This window comes from Lathyrus oleraceus, chromosome 2 (genome assembly GCF_024323335.1).
Source record: "Lathyrus oleraceus cultivar Zhongwan6 chromosome 2, CAAS_Psat_ZW6_1.0, whole genome shotgun sequence".
Taxonomy (NCBI): domain Eukaryota; kingdom Viridiplantae; phylum Streptophyta; class Magnoliopsida; order Fabales; family Fabaceae; genus Lathyrus; species Lathyrus oleraceus.
In genome coordinates, this window is record NC_066580.1 from 336,923,857 (window position 1) to 336,941,893 (window position 18,037).

An 18,037-nucleotide genomic window follows, 5' to 3' on the forward strand; every position below is an offset into this window, starting at 1 on the left:
GTCATTTTTTATGAAACTGTGTTTCCCTTTAAGGATGTTCAACCTCCTCTAGATAATACCAATCAGACTTTTTCCATTCTTGATGATATTCCCAATGAAAACCCTCCTCCTAATCCTACTGAACATCTAAGTCCCACAATGGACCACTCCCCTACCATATATGTGTCACCTCAGGACAGTAATGTTGACACCACCCCACAGCCTATCAATTCACCCAGTCCTGGTCCCAGTCCTGTCACTGCTTCAGGTACTACACCTGACATGGTTATTCCCATTCCTTATCTTAATGACAACCCTCCTTTTAATACCAATAATCCTTCTCCTATCCTTAATCATACTTTAGACTCCTCTGTACCTATTGTACCTTCAGCAGCAGATAACACTGCTTTGCCCACTAGGCATTCATCTAGAACTTCTAATCCACCTCAATATTTGCAGGACTATCACTGCTACTCCACCACTTCCCATCATCATTCTAATGTGCTTTATCCTTTGTCATCTGTCTTGACTTATGATCATTGTTCTCCTTCTTATAAACATTTTTGTTGTGCTATCTCTTCCAATACTGAACCAAAAACATTTAACCAAGCCATCAAACTAGATTGTTGGAAACTTGCTATGAATGCTGAAATATCTGCTCTGGAAGAAAACCAGACTTGGAGTGTTGTTGATCTTCCACCTGGAAAAATTCCTATTGGCTGCAGGTGGGTTTATAAGATAAAATACAAGGCGGATGGTTCCATTGAAAGATACAAGGCTAGACTTGTAGCCAAGGGATACACACAAATGGAAGGCATTGATTATTTTGATACTTTTTCTCCTGTGGCCAAAATAACTACTGTGAGGGTGCTTCTAACCATTGCTGTCATACAAGGTTGGTATGTTGAACAACTTGATGTCAACAATGCCTTCCTCCATGCTGATTTGCATGAAGAGGTCTATATGACTCTTCCCCCTGGCATCTCTGTTTCTAAACCTTCTCAGGTTTGCAAATTACAAAAATCTTTATATGGCCTTAAGCAAGCTAGTAGGCAATGGTATTCAAAATTATCATCTTTCTTAATTTCATTGGGCTATGCACAATCCCAAGCTGATCACTCATTATATGTCAAATCCCATAAAGAATTCTTCACTACTATACTTGTTTATGTAGATGACTTAGTGGTTGCAGGAAATTCTATGCTTGAAATTCAGAATGTCAAGCAGCTTCTAGATCAAAAATTTCGAATCAAAGATCTTGGTTCTCTTCGATTTTTCCTGGGTTTTGAGATAGCAAGATCAACAAAAGGGATATTCATGAATCAAAGAAAATATACTCTAGAACTTCTAGAGGATACAGGCTTCCTTGGAGCTAAGCCATCTCCCATTCCCTTTGATCCCAATCTAAAGTTGTCTCCCACAGATGGTATCTTGTTGGAGGATCCCACACGTTATAGGCGTCTCATTGGTAGACTCATCTATTTGACTAATACTAGGCCAGATATCTCATTCGCTGTGCAACATCTTAGTCAATTCGTCTCCAAGCCTTTGGTCTCTCACTTTCAGGCTGCCACAAGAGTGCTCAGGTACTTGAAATCATGTCCTGCTAGAGGCATTCTATTCTCTGCTTCCAGCCATCTCAAATTATTTGCCTTTGCTGATTCCGATTGGGCTCGATGCCCCACTACAAGAAGATCCATTACTGGCTTCTGTGTTATACTTGGTTCATCCCTTATCAGCTGGAAATCTAAGAAGCAAAATACAGTTTCAAGATCCTCCACTGAAGCTGAGTATAGGGCTCTAGCTTCCCTCACATGTGAAATGCAATGGCTGCAATACCTCCTGCAGGATCTTCAGGTTCATTTAGCTCAACCAGCTTCAGTCTATTGCGACAGCAAGTCAGCTATCTACCTTGCACACAACCCAGCCTTTCATGAAAGAAGCAAGCATATTGAATTGGATTGCCATGTGGTTCGTGAGAAAATTCTTTCCAAACTAATCCATTTACTCCCTGTCTCCACAGCAGATCAACTTGCAGACGGCTTTACAAAACCTCTTCACTCACCAGCTTTCTCTTCCATCATGTCCAAGTTAGGACTTTGTAGTCTACACAGTCCTACTTGAGGGGGCGTATCAACATACATGTACATATATAATTTATTTTTCCATTTTCCTTATTAATAGATAGTGTATATATATGGAGTATGAGGCTATTTGCTAAATGCATTGATTGTAACAGATTCTGTTAAGCTTTCTTCTTCATCAATGAAGCTTTTCTGTTATTCTCTGCTTTCTGCAGTTTTCTGTTGCAACTGTTTCACCATCATTGACATAGACATGAAGCAAAGAAAGAATTATTCTTTCTGCAATAAGAAAGAATCATCCGAGTATGACATGAATAACTTGTCCCGAAATCAGCTTAGCTTCGGATTGAATTGGTTAGGAAGAAGTTTAAGTTTCAAAGAGGGACCTACCTTCCGAAACAAAGCTCTAAACAATTTAGCGCAAAATCTGGTCCATTGATATTTGAATCTTCCGATTTGAATCAATCTAGCAAGGATCATAAAGCGAGTGATCATAAGAGAACAACCAGCTCATACCCTTTGACCTTCAACTCACCTACCAAAATTCAATAATTAGATAAATTAATTATTACCAACGAAATTCAGGACGGATGATTAACAGGAACCTTACTAAATATCTGCTACTGTCGAGAAGAAGTCCCGATAACAAGCAGCGTATCATACCTACATCACAAGTTAAGTTCCATCAGCATCACAATCACATAACCGGAAATAACATAACTCCACAACTGACACAAACTTCTAACTTATCACAAAAAAAATCAGTTAGCTCAAACCCCTAACAAACTGTAACAGAGCACAACAGAGTTATCCAATCCTAACTAATCTACACAGAGCAAGATAAACGGAGCATAACAGAGTTGCAACTGAATCCTCTATATAAGACCGTCACCAATCATAATTAAAAGGGAGGATCGTTCTCTCTCTCTGCTACAACAGTTCGTCCGTCTCAAGCTCTCCAAAATCTCTGGAAATTGCATGCTCACACACCATTCCTACAGGCTAAGAACAGGAGTAGAAGAGACAAGGAGAAGCGCGCAATTCGGAGGAAGAAGAGGAGAAATATTAAGAGAATACCTGGAGCAAATCGGCGTCGTTCCTATCTCCGTCATCTTCTCTGGCGAGGTAGGTTTCCGACTCTCCTTCGATTCATGTTGTTTCACATGTAAGAGTGCAGTGATTCCCTTCAAGAATCAAAGCTCTCTCATATGAGGCTTCGATTCTTGGAGACCTGCATTTAATTCGATCCTCTCCGACCTAGCGTTCGTCGTATTTATGCTTCGATCTGATTATTCCAGAAGGATTGGAAGGTTCTCATCGGTGGACTCATGCTCAGCACGTTGAAACGAGTGATGCAGCGTCAATTTTGTAGATATAGAAACGTCTCTTCCGCCGGAGGATATCTCCGGTATGGCGGAAGGAGTGTATAATGTGAAAGGGAAGGTGGAGCGACACAAGTCTTATGCCGAATTAGTTCTCTGTCCGGCACGCGCGCATTAATGGCATTTACTTCTTCTTACACGTGTTCGTTTTTGGAATGACTGAGCTGTGATTACTGGCCTTTCCAAGGCTGAAGCATTTCCACGTAATTACCGCACGAAAATTTTACCCTATACCCCTACAATTGTACCCATACCCCTACATTTAAATTTTTTTGACCAAAATACCCTCATATAAATAGGGTATATTTTCCGTTTCAAAATTTTTTTACCATTTTCGTTGAAGACTTCCGGAGAAGAAAATTTTTTGGCGTTTTTGCATTGTATACCGGAACACTTAAGAGTAAGTCTTCCGGTTTGAAACGTGTATACCGGAACACTTCTCTAAAGTGTTCCGGTTTGTTGTTTTTATGGACACTGAACCGGAAGTCTTCTAGAAAGTCTTCCGGTTTGTATACTTGTATACCGGAACACTTTCTTCAAGTCTTCCGGTTTGGATGATGTGTACCGGAACTCTTCTTTGAAGTGTTCCGGTACATAATTTTTTTTTTTTTTTTTTACATTATTTTTGCAGTGGTTCGAAGAAGAGGTGCAGATGGCCGGATTCCAGTCCGCACGTTAGACCGGGGTGCATCTTCATCTGCAGCTGCAGCTGAGCCGACTGGATATCCAGGAGGGTCGTACGATACATCGCTTTTGGTGAAGTACGAGCATCATGTTGCTCGACATATATGGTTCGGTGAGGTAAGTAAATGGACTATATTTGAAAATGAATAATAGTTGAATATTTTATAATTTGTTTTCTAATATGTGTTTTAATTGTTTTTAGGAAAGAGGACCAAAGAAAGAGTTGAAGGTTGCCGGACATGGACTGAAGTTGAATTCTAGGGTTCCATTGGCTCTTCCACCACAGATGGAGAGTTGGGTATCTAGATCCGGTTTAGCTTCACTGCAGAGAACGAGTCTGAACAAGATAGACACAAATCTTGTCTCTGCATTTGTGGAAAGATGGCATCTAGAGACATCTTCATTTCACATGCCGTTTGGTGAAATGAGCATTACTTTAGATGATGTCGCATGTCTACTTCACTTGCCCATTAGGGGTATCTTTTGGAGTCCTCAGGATGTGACTGAAGAGCTAGCTGTTGAACTTGCTGTTGACTACCTAGGAGTGTCACAGAGTCAGGCACAGTCACATGTTCGGAGCTGCAGGGGGTCGTATTACAAGTTGGAGTGGTTATATGATATATTCGTACATCATAGGGCTGCTTCCAGCTGGGCATATGCGACTAGAGCATATCTATTGATGTTGGTGGGTTCCACCATATTTGCTGATAAGACCTTTACACTTGTAGAGGCACGATACCTCCTCCTGTTTAGGGACTTGGATGGATGTTCAGGATATAGTTGGGGAGCAGCTGCACTAGTTACCCTCTACCGATATCTTGGAGATGCGTCCATGTACAGTTGCAAACAGCTAGGTGGATATCCTACTCTCCTACAGGTATATAATTTAATTTTGTTAATTAAGTGTTGGATTCATTTTATAAAATATTTTAACTTAATTTGTTTTATTTATTATGTTTTTATTTTGTAACAGTGTTGGATTCACGAGTATTTTCCAACTGTTGGAAAAAGAGGGGAGAATTGGAATCCTGCTGGAAACTGTGGTCTTCCCCGAGCGATGAGATGGTCGTATAGACAGGGAGTCCTGAAGGTCGATGATTTACGACCTATTTTGGACGAGCTGACACCTACCGACGTCATCTGGCGACCATTTGAGGATCATAGAGCATGGCGTGTATTTGATGAGATATGTCTTTACAGGGGCTGTTTGAAGTGGGGTGAAACAGTTGTTCCATACTTGCCTGATAGATGTTTACGTCAGTTCGGGTATAGGCAGTATGTTCCATCCCCACCTCTGGATTGTATGATGGCGATGGATATTGATGTTGATTGGATCAGTTACCATCAGAGTGTTGTCGATGTGATCGGTTCATCTTCCGTGGCCACCACTCCATCTGAGGTAGTAGACAGTTATCTGGAGTGGTATTATCGTGTTTCCCATCCACGGTTGGTCCCTCCCCATCGTGACGCTCCTAGAGAGGTACCCGTTCCTGTATATGACGCCGGGCCATCTGATCCTGATTGGGCTCGTGTATCTACATTGATTCGTCGCTATCTGAGACAGGTTAATGCTGAAGAGGAAGATCCACAGTTTTCTGATTTATTTGAAGCTTTGCATATTTCTCGTTCACATTGATTATATGTATTAAGCTTTGAATATAATAGACATAATAATATAGATTTCATGTTTTGATTACATATTTATGTTTTGATTACATAATCATGCTAATACAGGTGTAAGTAATTGCCAATGTTGCATACGTCCTGCAAATCCTAGCATCCAAGTAGTTGCTATATGAGAACGAAATTTCTTCCAATCTAATGTGACCGGTGGCAATGGAAACCCCTCTTTCATGTTAACCTGATAAAGTAAAATAATTAAAAGATTAAGTCATATAACATAAAATATTAACTGGAATAATTAAAATATTTAGACATATAAATACATACCTGAACCCAATGATTCTGGTTAACAAAACCAATGCAATAAATAGAGACATTTGGTGAATGTGAACTTGTCATCGGAAAGAAAGTGATGCACGGATTGCCTAAACAGACAAGTACAACATTATAACGATTCGCTATCAAGTAACCCATATCTGGTAGACTCATCCATTTTTCAGGTGGCTGTGAACCATGAATTGTGGTTGCTTCTTTGATAATTTGATCTTCTTCGAAGTCTGTGATGGTTGAGATTGCCTTTGTGAAGATTGAGATGCCTTATCAACATACTCATGATACGAAGGGTCCCTATAAACATCATAATCTGCTGGTTTTTTCCCTTTCTTCTTCACTCCTCCTTTGGTTTTTATTTTCTCAGGTGGTGGACACAATGTTGTCATTGTTGGGTATGCTAGTTCACATACCCTACTCCTTAATGCCCTTTTCCCAACAACATCTAATGACCTAAATCGTCTCCACAACTCATCCATTGCAGCTGTCATATCCACCTCTGATCCATCATCTTCACCTATCTCTAACTCAACTTCCATAGTTAGTTTCCTCCAATGAACATGAACAGCATCAATGGGTATCGGTATACCACCTACTATGTATCTTCCTAACTCACAAGCACAAGGTAACCCATAAGATGTTCTAAGAGTACAACCACATATTTGCCTGTTAGTTCCAACATAATCAACTCTCAATAACTCTTCACCAATACGTCTCAAAGCAGCTCGAGATACGGAACCACACAAATAACCATAAAAGGGACTTACGTGCGCGTTCTCAACTTCGTAAAAACTCTTTTGAAATGAAGCTCTAATGTTTCCCAGTTGTAACCTCAAGTTGTTATTCATGGCTTCCCAACATTTGACCATGTCACCTATACTGTTTCCTAACATCTGCTTTAACTTCCAATGAGCAGATTCAACCCTAAAAATATCAGATATAAAAAATACCATTAGATATTGAAAATATCAAGTATTAAAAATATCAGATATTGAAAATAACACATCAAAAAACATAAAAAAAATATCAAATATAAAATTATAAGACGTACCGATTAGTCGTTGTGTTACCCAAATGTAGGACTCGATTAATCCATGCTCCAACAAATCTATGCCTATGTGGAGTCAACCATGTGTCTTTCACATAATTAATAAATCCACTATAATCAACACATGCTTGCTCAAGTTGATGCAACCGCTGACCATACTCAACCTCATCACTAGCCCAGACAACTTCCATCCATAATGTGTCTATCGTCTTTTGCAGGTCATTCACCACATGTTGTTTGCATTTGGCACCAACGTTTTTGTTAATGTGAAATCTACATAGCAAATTAATCGAGTTGGGAAACACAACTTCAATTGCTTTCATCAAAGCAAGATCTCTATCTGTCAAAATCACTTGTGGACACATGTCTTTCTTCACAAACAACTCTTTTAATTTCTCCAATACCCAGCAAAAATTCTCTGTTTGCTCAGACTCCATATATGCAAATCCAACAGTAAAAGTCAACTCAGTCGATGTCATGCCAACAATTTCAAACAAAGGTTGTCTATATTTGTTTATCTTGTAGGTGCTATCCATAACTAACACAATCGGAAATATATTCAACAACTTCACTGAATCAGGATGTGCCCAAAATATCTCTCTCACCACTTCCGAGTCATCCTTTTTTCTACTCCAATACACATATCCTGCATCCTCAATAAGCTTAAACAGATGTTGTATCTCACTCCTTGGACCTCTTATCTCTTTTTCTATCACACTCTTATGCTTGTATACTTGCGTAATACGAGTGACATTCTCAGGAAACTTGTCTTGCAAGGAAAGCAAAATGTTTCTAGGTGCTACATGTCTCTTTGCCAAATCAGCGACATGTTGCTTCTCATCTGTGGTCAACCTACCAATAAACGAATGACCTTCTAATCTATCAGGTAAACCATGATTATGTAACCCACATTTTACATCAATCTTCCAACCAGATCCATCTTTCGCCGGAGTCGACCTGATTTTAAATGGACATCCACATTTCTTGGACGCACTTTGGGTACCACTATCACTAATCTTGTGTTTCCCACCTTTATCACAGCCAAATATTATTTTGTTACTTCTCCCTCTCTTCCCCGTTTCAGTATCTGAACGACTGATAATAACAGTTACTTTATTGTCGATTCCAACCTCTTTAATCCATCTGATAACCTCTTCTCGTGTACCAAATCTTTCCGTCGTCATAAACGCATCAGTAGTATCTACACATATTTTGGGAAGATTTTCCATTTCTGTAAAAAAAAAAAAAATTAAAATTAAAAAAAAAATTTAAAAAAAAAAAAAAAAAAAACACGTACCGGAAGACTTAAAGAAAGACTTCCGGTACACAAAAAAAGCAAACCGGAACACTTCTCCAAAGAGTTCCGGTATGCAAATTTTTTTTTGAAATTTTTTTTATGTGAACCGGAACTCTTTCCTTAAGTGTTCCGGTTTGCTTTTTTTGTGTTCCGGAAGTCTTCCCAAAAGTCTTCCGGTTTGGAAAAATACATACCGGAAGTCTTTTTGCAAGTGTTTCGGTGCGAGGGGTGTGAAAGTGTAATTTTTGTAATTTTCAACTGAATGGTAAAAATGAAATGGTAAATTGGTTAAAACCAATTAAGGGTAAAATGAGAATTTTTAAATTTTTGTAGGGGTATGGGATTAATTATAGGGGTACAAGGTAAAATTTTCTTACCGCACGCTGCGTCTTGGCTTTTCAATTTCCATGTGCAGCTGTTTCTGTTTGGGCCTAGGTATTGGATTTGAAGATTGCTGAACGATGCACAAAGGGGTGTTGGGCTAGGATCTCTAGGCCCATCGAAAGGATCGCTCCCTGCACCCCGTTTGTCCACAGAGGCCCGATTCCAGGTTTTTTTATGGCTTTGTTGTTTGATTTTTGTGGTTAGATATTAGAGTCTAATTAGGATTATAATGTAGTTTAATTAGATCGATTAGATGTATCTTTCTTCATTCTCAATTTGATTTTGGTCATGAATTAGAAATTGGGTTTTGGATTTAATCTTGCCATGCCGTATTTTATTTTTAATTTCTTTGTTGATCTTGTTTCCATTTTGCTCGGGATTTGGGTTCATATGGTTAGGTGTCCATTCTTCCATGATTCAATATTAGGATAATTTTGCTATGATCATTAGGTTTGTTGATTCATTTTGCGGATATTGACCATTTTACCTTTTAGGGGTTATTATATCACTTTCACCTTGCAATGGCATGTTCCCTTTGGGATTTTAACATAGAATTTTAATCAAGACTTGTGATGAACCATAACATGTTCCCTTAGGATTGTTAACATAGAATCTTTAATCAACTTGGATTAATTATAGCATGTTCCCTTAAGTTAGTGTGACTTAATTTCTCACCATTAGATTAGGATTAACTTAGTTTCTTAAATCATTTCAAACCCTCCGATTTAAATTGATCAAAAGCAATTTTGATCAATTAAATTCTTTGAACTTGTATAATCTCACAGTCTAATTTGAGTGACCAAAAGACCCTTGGTCATTTAATAAGACTTTTACTCTAAGTTGTGGAGCTCGAAGCATCAAGTCAAGATCTTCAATCAAGGCATCCTCAGTCACACCAAGCAGCGGATTATACAAGATAAATCAAAGGTTAACACTTGGTAAACTTGATTCAAATTGTACGAAATGATCCTTAATTAATAGGGAATGACGAGATGGAGTCTCGCCTATCCTCGTCTAGAGCGACTTTGCATATGGGGCATAGGCCCCAAATATTCAAAGCATTCACCATTATTCATAGATTTTAGTACAATATGAATCAATTAAACTATCAAGTCTCCTTCACACAATATCAACATCAACACAAGAATCAATAATGAAAATGCTTCACCAACAACTTGTTAGTTAAGAGAATTATCCTACGCTACGAGCCTTAAGTAATAGGGAATGATGAGACGGAGTCTCTCCTATCCTCGTCTAAAACGAATTTGCATATGGGGCATAGGCCCTAAATATTCAAAGCGTTCACCCTTATTCTTAGACTTTAGTGTGATACTTATCAATCGACCGTCAAGTATCTCGATTCATCTCTCCATTTCTATTCACTTCTATTCAATCACTCAATCACATTCTTTTGCCTCCAATCATTCTTGCTTTCAGCCCTAGTGGGCTGAACTACGAAATCTCTGACTTCCTTATTGCATTATAAGGATACGTAGACAAGATAACTCAGTTTCTTCGTGAGTTACCTTATCTATTGCTACCCTATTTATCAATCAATCATTCTTCGTTCATACAATCAATATCATACTTCTCCTTTGACTCCTTGTCTATCCTTTTAGGACGATCTAGTGACAGTCCACCTCATCAATCGAGAGTTGATTGGGACTATGCCCAAACACTTAATTAGGTCTTTCTTTTTTGCTTTACCCTATAGCGGCGTTCCTAATAGTCCATGTATTGGTAAATGCCTACCTTGCTCTTCGAGTCAGAGTATATCTCTTTCTTGGATCCAAGATACCATCCTTCTTGATCTCGAACTATTTGTTTCCCATCCAGCGATACTTTATTACTTGTACTATACAATACTGCAATCATTCCTTGAATTGGTGTTTATCTTGTGAATCCCCTGTCGCTTAGACAAATATATCTCTCTCCTTGTTTCATGGCAGTTAACCTCTGAAATTGGGTTTATCTTGTGAGTCTTCGTTGCTTGGTCAAATACCTTTATGTTACCATTATGTTGGTACAAATTATACTCTTCATCACTGTATGTATCTCTTTCTATTCTCGTGGTTCTGAACTACGATTGCTCTGACTTTCTCATTGCACAATGAGAATACGTAGGTACGAGGATGCGAATCCTTGGCAAACATACTCCTAATTATCCTTCTTTCGCCTTAGGGCGTCACTCATATCTTTCGTTGTTCATTATCTACCTTCGATCATAAATTGTTCACCCAGTGACATACTATTTCTTTGACATTGAAATACATTTTCTTTGGAATTCCATACATACTCTTTTAGGACGTATAACGAATAATTTGCATTTCTACATAGAGTTGTTTGGGACTGTGCCCAAACACTTAATTCCTTCTTTTTAGATAATCACCCTACAGTGACGGTCCTGCCAATCCACGTATCGGTTAAAGTTATTTCCCTCTATGGTGTAAATCTTATTTATCTTATGGATTCCAATACACCTTCACCTTTTGATTTCAAGCAATACTTCTTCGGTCACTTATCGCCACATATTCAATTGTGTGACTTTGGTCATTTTATTTCGTTCATCTTCATGATACTTTTATATTCTACCTTCACTCACTCCATGTGATATACCAGTTACCTTTGAGCCAAATACACTACCTTTTTGTGCTCCTTCTTGCGTCATCTTGTGAACCAATAGATGTTTGAGACTGTGCCCAAACACTTATTTCTTTGTCTTTTCGGCTTTACCCTACAGTGGCGGTCCTACTAGCCCACGTACTGGTAATAGCCACTTTACTCTTGGGTTCATCTTTTCACCCTTGCAGGAGTTAAAACAACACTATTCTTTAGTTCAGACCATACCTTTGATCACACTTTTTTCACCTCCCGCCTCTAGTTCCTTGAACTACGAAGCTCTGAATTCTTCATTGCACTATGAGGATACGTAGGTATGAGGGCCCCAATCCTCACTGAGCACTTTATCTATATCTTTCCTTTCCACTTATTCTTTTGCGAGTAATGTTAAGATATCACACCTATTTGAGCGAGAACAATCAAAACGGTTCCCATGGAGTACCATGGATGTTAGGGGGTGCTAATACATTCCCCTTGCATAACCGACTTCATTACCCAACATATCTATTTCCCCTGGGTTTTATCGATGTTTTCCCTTTCCTTATGGAATAAATAAAGTTCGATGGCGACTCTGTTGTATGTTCGAGCGTGCGATACATTCGGGTATATTTTCGCTAGCTTCAGTTGGTGACTCTATTGGGGATGCTTCGCTACTTGGAGTACTTCCAGGTCTCTAAAAGGAGTCGAGCCCAGTTTTGACTACTTCTCCGTTCGTTTGGTTGTTTACCTTTATGCATTTACTCGCTTTACTTATCGCATTTCTTATTGCTTTATATTATGGATATCATCTGTTATACTCTCCGTTGGGTTGGGTTATTGATACATGAGAGAAAAACTCTATACCCGAGCTTGAGTACATACACAGGATAGCAATGTGACTAGAGTTGTGTTTGACCTCCGTGGAGTTATTCCGCGATTATGGTTGACACGATACGTCACACCTATAGTAGATCCTTTTGGGAGCATCATTGTCCGACGAGTCATTCGTCTCAGGCAATGGTATCTCGAATTGGATCGTTGACTCTAGAAACCTTCTAGGTTACCTTTGAAGACTAGAACCTACCTGTGAGGGGGGATATGGGTTTTTTATACAGGAAACCATAGCCTCTACATACCTTTATTCTCATAGACGTCAAACCTTTGATCCTGCATTAGGCAGTATACACAGATTATTCAGACTATCGGTGTTGTTAACCTACATTATTGGATTGTTGTATAGATGGTGGAGCTTTGAACTTGGGTTGCTATATACTAAAGCTTTGAATCTATGGATGTTGCATAATTATTCGCATTTCATCCCTAACATATGCATTCATTCATTTGCATTTCATGCATATTAACTAGAAAACTCACATTGTCCATTCCTCCGTCAGAGAGACAACGATTCGCCGACACCTATCATTCAAGGATCATGGAAGAGACTAAGAGCATTGACAGAACTGACATGGTTTTGGGGATATTCTTGGAGAGCATGACGATAGACTTCCCAAATCAGGTTGTGATTGATGAGCAAGCTGAAGAGAGTCTAAAAAGGATAATAAGTAGAAGGTGGCTGCAAGCACTCTGCCACTTTCCTCTCAAGAACGGTGTTTGCTACCACATCAGAGGCCTTCGCAAAGTAACCAGAAGTTGAAGCAAAAACAAATCAGTCAGAATAATAATGATCAGGAAGGGAGACATCCTCACAATGATCCAATTCCTATGAGTTGTGCATATCTGCTACCTATACTTGTTAATGTTAGGGCAATTGTGCCTAAACAGACCGAACCTGCTAAGTTTCCCTATAGCCGTAAGCATGACCCTCATGCCACATGTGGATACCATGCTGGATACGTAGGGCACTCTACAGAAACTTGTCATGTTCCCAAGGCTATAGTTCAAGAGCTCATCGATCAGAAGCTTTTGAGCTTTACACTTGAAGCGCCTATTGAGAAAAGGTTTGAATACAAGGGTCCTCCAATTCATGTGCAAATTCATCCACATGTGGTTCAACCTGCTGCGCAGTATCCGAATCAAGGATACCATCCTGGAATATTGTTGGACTATCCTGAGGAATCATCTTCTACTATTGTTGCACCTCAGTATGCTTATGTTGGGGCACTCTGTACCCCCATTTGGAGTTCGTTATGGCCCGACTTATCAAACAATCAATCATGGCTTGGTGCATTTTGCTTAGATATTCCAACCTATGGTTGTTCCTCATATTCACTCTCAGTCTTAAATATCTTCGGTGCCTATGCCATGCTACTCAGCTCCACTTAGTCTTACGTCCCAGTATCAGCCGTCTCCTCAGGCTCAAATCCTGAAAACGAACACATATAGGAAGAAGTAAATGCCATTAATGCGCCCCTGCCGAGCAGAGAACTAATTCAGCATAAGACTTGTGTCGCTCCACCTTCCCTTTCACATTAGAAGCTCCTTCTGCCATACCGGAGATATCCTCCGGCAGCGGAGACGCTTCTAATTCTACAAAACAGACGTCGCATCACTCATTTTAACATGTTGAGCATGAGTCCACTCATGAGAACCTTCCAATCCTTCTGGAATACTCAGATCGAAGCATAAATACGACGAACCCTAGGTCGGAGAGGATCCAATTAAACGCAGTTCTCCAAGAATTGAAGCCTCATATGAGAGTGCTTTGATTCTTGAAGGGAATCACTATACGCTTACATGTTAAACAACATGAATCGAAGGTGAGTCGGAAACCTACCTCTCCGGAGAAGACAACAGAGATAGGAACATCAACGATTTGCTCCAGGTATTCTCTTAATCTTTCTCCTCTTCTTCCTCCAAATTACGCGCTTCTTCTTCTCTCTTATACTCCTGTTCTTTACCCTGTAGGAATGGTATGTGAGTGTGCAATTTCCAGAGATTTTGGAGAGCTTGAGACGGACGAACTGTTGTAGCAGAGAGAGAGAACGATCCTCCCTTTTGATTATGATTGACAATGGTCTTATATAGAGGATTCGGTTGCAACTCTGTTATGCTACGTTAATCTTGCCCTGTGTAGATTAGTTAGGATTGGATAACTCTGTTGTGCTCTGTTACAATTTGTTAGGGGTTTGAGCAAACTGGTTTTTTTTTCTGTTTCAGTTTGGAATTGGCGTAAATCAGTTAGAAGTTTGTGTCAGTTGTGGAGTTCTGTTATTTCTGGTTATGTGATTGTGATGCTGATGGAACTTAACTCGTGATGTAGGTATGATACGCGGATGTGCTTGTTATCGGGACTTCTGCCCGGCAGTAGCAGATATTTAGCTAATTATTGAATTTTGGTAGGTGAGTTGAAGCACAAAGGGTATGAACTGGTTGTTCTCTTATGATCACTGGCCTTATGATCCTTGCTAGATTTATTCAAATCGGAAGATTCAAATATCAATGGACCAGATTTTGTGCTAACTTGTTTAAAGCTTTGTTTCAGAAGGGTAGGTCCCTCTTTGCAACTTAAACTTCTTCCTAATCAATTCAAGCCAAAGCTAAGTTGATTTCGGGACAAGTTATTCATGTCATACTCTGTTGATTCTTTCGTATTACGGAAAGAATACTGCTTTCTTTGCTTAATGTCTAACATTTCTTTTTCAATGCAAGTATCTTTATTAGGTTTGAAACTAAACATCTTATTCAAGCAACCAGGTTTCTCCGATCGAGCAGAAAAAAAATCAACATCTAGATCAATATCGAAATTGTCCTACGTTGAAGAAGAAGCAAGGCTAGCCACAAAAGGGGGAATATTTTTGGTGTAAGCCTCCTCGGGAAGGGAAATATAAGATGAGCTACTCAAGCTTGATTCTGAAAAGATTTCGTCAGACGAAGCTATTGATAGAGAATGTGGAAAATAGTCTTGGAAATTCGACTACAGAAACTTTCGCGGACGAAGCAAAACAATGTCTCTTGATATGGTTCAATATCTGAGTCCTGCCACTGATTCTTTTTTAGCTTGGCTTCACTTCTTCTAGAACTCATTTTCATCTCAGAGCTAAGTGAGACACATTTATCTTTACCTTCCAACGATGGAAATTGGTTATCGAAACAAGAATTAAAACCTCTCTCTTTTTTCCTTTATCTATCTGAGGTCTTATGTCGAAATTAGACCACATCTTAGCAGATAGCTTCTTCAACAGCTCATATATATTCAGATTTTTCTTTCCATAGTCTCTTCTTTGATCTGCCAATTCTGAAAAAGGAGTATGTTATGTTTATTGTTTAGGTGGAAAATGACAGAAACTTGTTTGGAAGATCCCGAGGAAGATCAGAAATGTGAAATTAAGGAATGAAGAAAGTTAAGGTTGGAAGCAAAGTAAAGAGGAAGTGGGAATCAATGGCGGTGGCACTGTTAGAGGTAGTGAATGATTCTTTGCACGTTACTGTTGATGATGATGAAGTCTACTTTGTTATTGGTATTGTATAAAAAATAGGTGTAATTGTGTTACATCTTTTGAATGATTGGAATTGGAATTTTGTTGTGCATTTTGTAACTTCTTTTTGGTTTGAAATATTCGGTTTGAATCTAATGGTCATTGATGGGACAAAACGCTATAATGGAAATTGGTTATAGAATAGTTTTGTATTGTAAATGGTCATTGAATAGTTTACAATTGTGTAATGAGCGAAGATGGTTTGAAAAGTTTAAATTGAACATGGCATATGGTTTCAAAGTGGCTTTGGTTTCACAATGGATCATGGTGGATCAAAGAAAAATAGAGATTAGGAAAAAGTGTCGATTGACTCTGATTGATCAAAAAGTCAACAGTTGACCAAAATTCATCTTAAGTAAAAATGTGTATTTTCTCATGGACAATTGAATATGTACCACAACATATCATGACCCTACTAAGCTTTGAATGAATCCCAATCGATGAATCAAGACCATGAATCTTCTAAGCCCAGGAGCCATTCGTAATGGATCAGATGAAACCTCAATTTTGAATGTACACCCCACTGATGATGACACCATAGTCAAAAACTAGGGTTTCCACCCCCTCAAAGTCAATCACACGATTCATGACCCTCCAAGATTGACGACTAGTGTTTTGATGGATCCCAAATCCAATAGCCAACCAGCATAGCACTTGAAACACCAATTATCCCTGATTAGGGTTTTAAGCCAATCACAAAGCTCCACAAACAACTCCTCTGATCATGGGCCCACAACTAGGATTTTGAAACCCAGTCTGTGCACAGAAACCAATCAACAAGATCTCTCAAGACCAAGAATTAGGGTTGCAACCCACACGATGAGCAAATAACAAAATCCTCCAGACGAATCCCTGATTTTATCAACCATAAACCTCAAATCTATGATGCTTGTTAGTCAATATTAGTCATGAATGAATGATGAGCATGAATGAGATATGAATGAGGTTAGAATCACGAGTTAGATAAAAAAGCAAAAATGGGGGGCAAATTTTGGGGTACTACACCCTTCAACATCATCCCTTAATTCAGGATTTAACTAATCAACACTAATAACACCAGTTCCATCCCTCAAGTGGAGAAATTGATCAGTCTTGATCACTTTCGTCAGAATAATGTATAACTTCTAGCTGCTTCTGGGTGCTATATTGTATAACTTCTAGCACTCTATTATTAACCCGACTTCTCATAAAGTAATATTTAGTCTCAATGTGCTTGCTTCTCCCATGCAATATTGGGTTCTTGGTAAGATTGATTGCAGACTTATTATCTATCATCACCTTTAGAGGCTTGTTTACCTTAATCTTTAGATCCTGCAGTAAATTCAAAAGCCAAACAGTCTGACATGCATCCAGAACACCTACAATATATTCAGTTTCACAGGTTGACAAAGCAACAACTGGTTGCTTCATGGAACACCAAGAAATAGAACTTTCCAGGAAACTTAAACAAGTATCCAGAAGTACTTCTTCTGTCAACTCTGTCTCCATACAATCATAGTTTGAGTAACACATCAGCTCTGAATTAGTCTTCTCTCAAGAAGGGAGTAAAACTCTTTACTTCTAAGTTCCCTTTATATACCTCTGAATCCTGACAGCAACTTGGTAATGATACCACTTCGGCTTACTCATGAACCTACCAACTATTCCAATTGCATATAAAATGTCAGGTCTGGTATTACACAAATACCATAGAGAGACAATCAAGTGCTTAAAGGTTGTGGCATCTAAATCATCACCTTCAGAATCAGAATCCAATTTGTAATTTTTTTCTATAGGTGTGACAACAACCTTACAATTTAGTAGCTCGAATCTCTTCAGAAGCTCAAGTTCATATTTCAGTTGATGCAAAATGATACCTTTCTCAGAGTACATAAACTTCATCCCTATGAAATATGTCATATTTCCTAGATCAATTATCTCAAACGCATTCATCATCACCTTCTTGAACTAGCTATCTCATGTTCACAACTCCCTGTTAGCAATATGTCATCAACATAGAGACACACCAGAGTCATATTGCCTTCAGAAGTATGTTGAACATAAACGTCATACTCCATCTCATACTTTCTGAATCCTTGGAGCTTGAAAAATGAATCAATCTTCAGATTCCAAGCTCGGGGAGATTGTTTTAGTCCATACAAGGCTTTATGCAACTTGTACACCATCCCTTCCTGATTCTTTTTCTCAAATCC

At 38.9% G+C, this 18,037-nt stretch overlaps 2 protein-coding genes and 1 long non-coding RNA gene across 3 annotated transcripts; 1 reads left to right on the forward strand and 2 right to left on the reverse strand.

Annotated features, from left to right (window-relative positions):
- Positions 1-5,748: 5,748 nt before the first annotated feature.
- LOC127119380 (protein FAR-RED ELONGATED HYPOCOTYL 3-like) lies at positions 5,749-8,369 on the reverse strand. The gene is made up of 2 exons (XM_051049611.1): positions 6,080-8,369; positions 5,749-5,990 (listed from the first exon to the last, which is right to left on the reverse strand). Exon 1 carries the CDS (start codon positions 8,357-8,359, stop codon positions 7,121-7,123), a length of 1,239 nt encoding a protein of 412 aa, XP_050905568.1. The 5' UTR covers positions 8,360-8,369; the 3' UTR covers positions 5,749-5,990; positions 6,080-7,120.
- A 4,888-nt stretch (positions 8,370-13,257) lies between these two features.
- LOC127119381 (uncharacterized) lies at positions 13,258-15,941 on the forward strand. Its single transcript, XR_007802784.1, has 2 exons — positions 13,258-14,191; positions 14,275-15,941. It is a non-coding gene; the product is annotated as an uncharacterized LOC127119381 (long non-coding RNA).
- A 1,201-nt stretch (positions 15,942-17,142) lies between these two features.
- On the reverse strand, positions 17,143-17,744 carry LOC127123114 (uncharacterized mitochondrial protein AtMg00810-like). The gene is made up of 2 exons (XM_051053370.1): positions 17,425-17,744; positions 17,143-17,203 (listed from the first exon to the last, which is right to left on the reverse strand). Exons 1-2 carry the CDS (start codon positions 17,742-17,744, stop codon positions 17,143-17,145), a joined length of 381 nt encoding a protein of 126 aa, XP_050909327.1.
- Between the last annotated feature and the right edge of the window lie 293 nt (positions 17,745-18,037).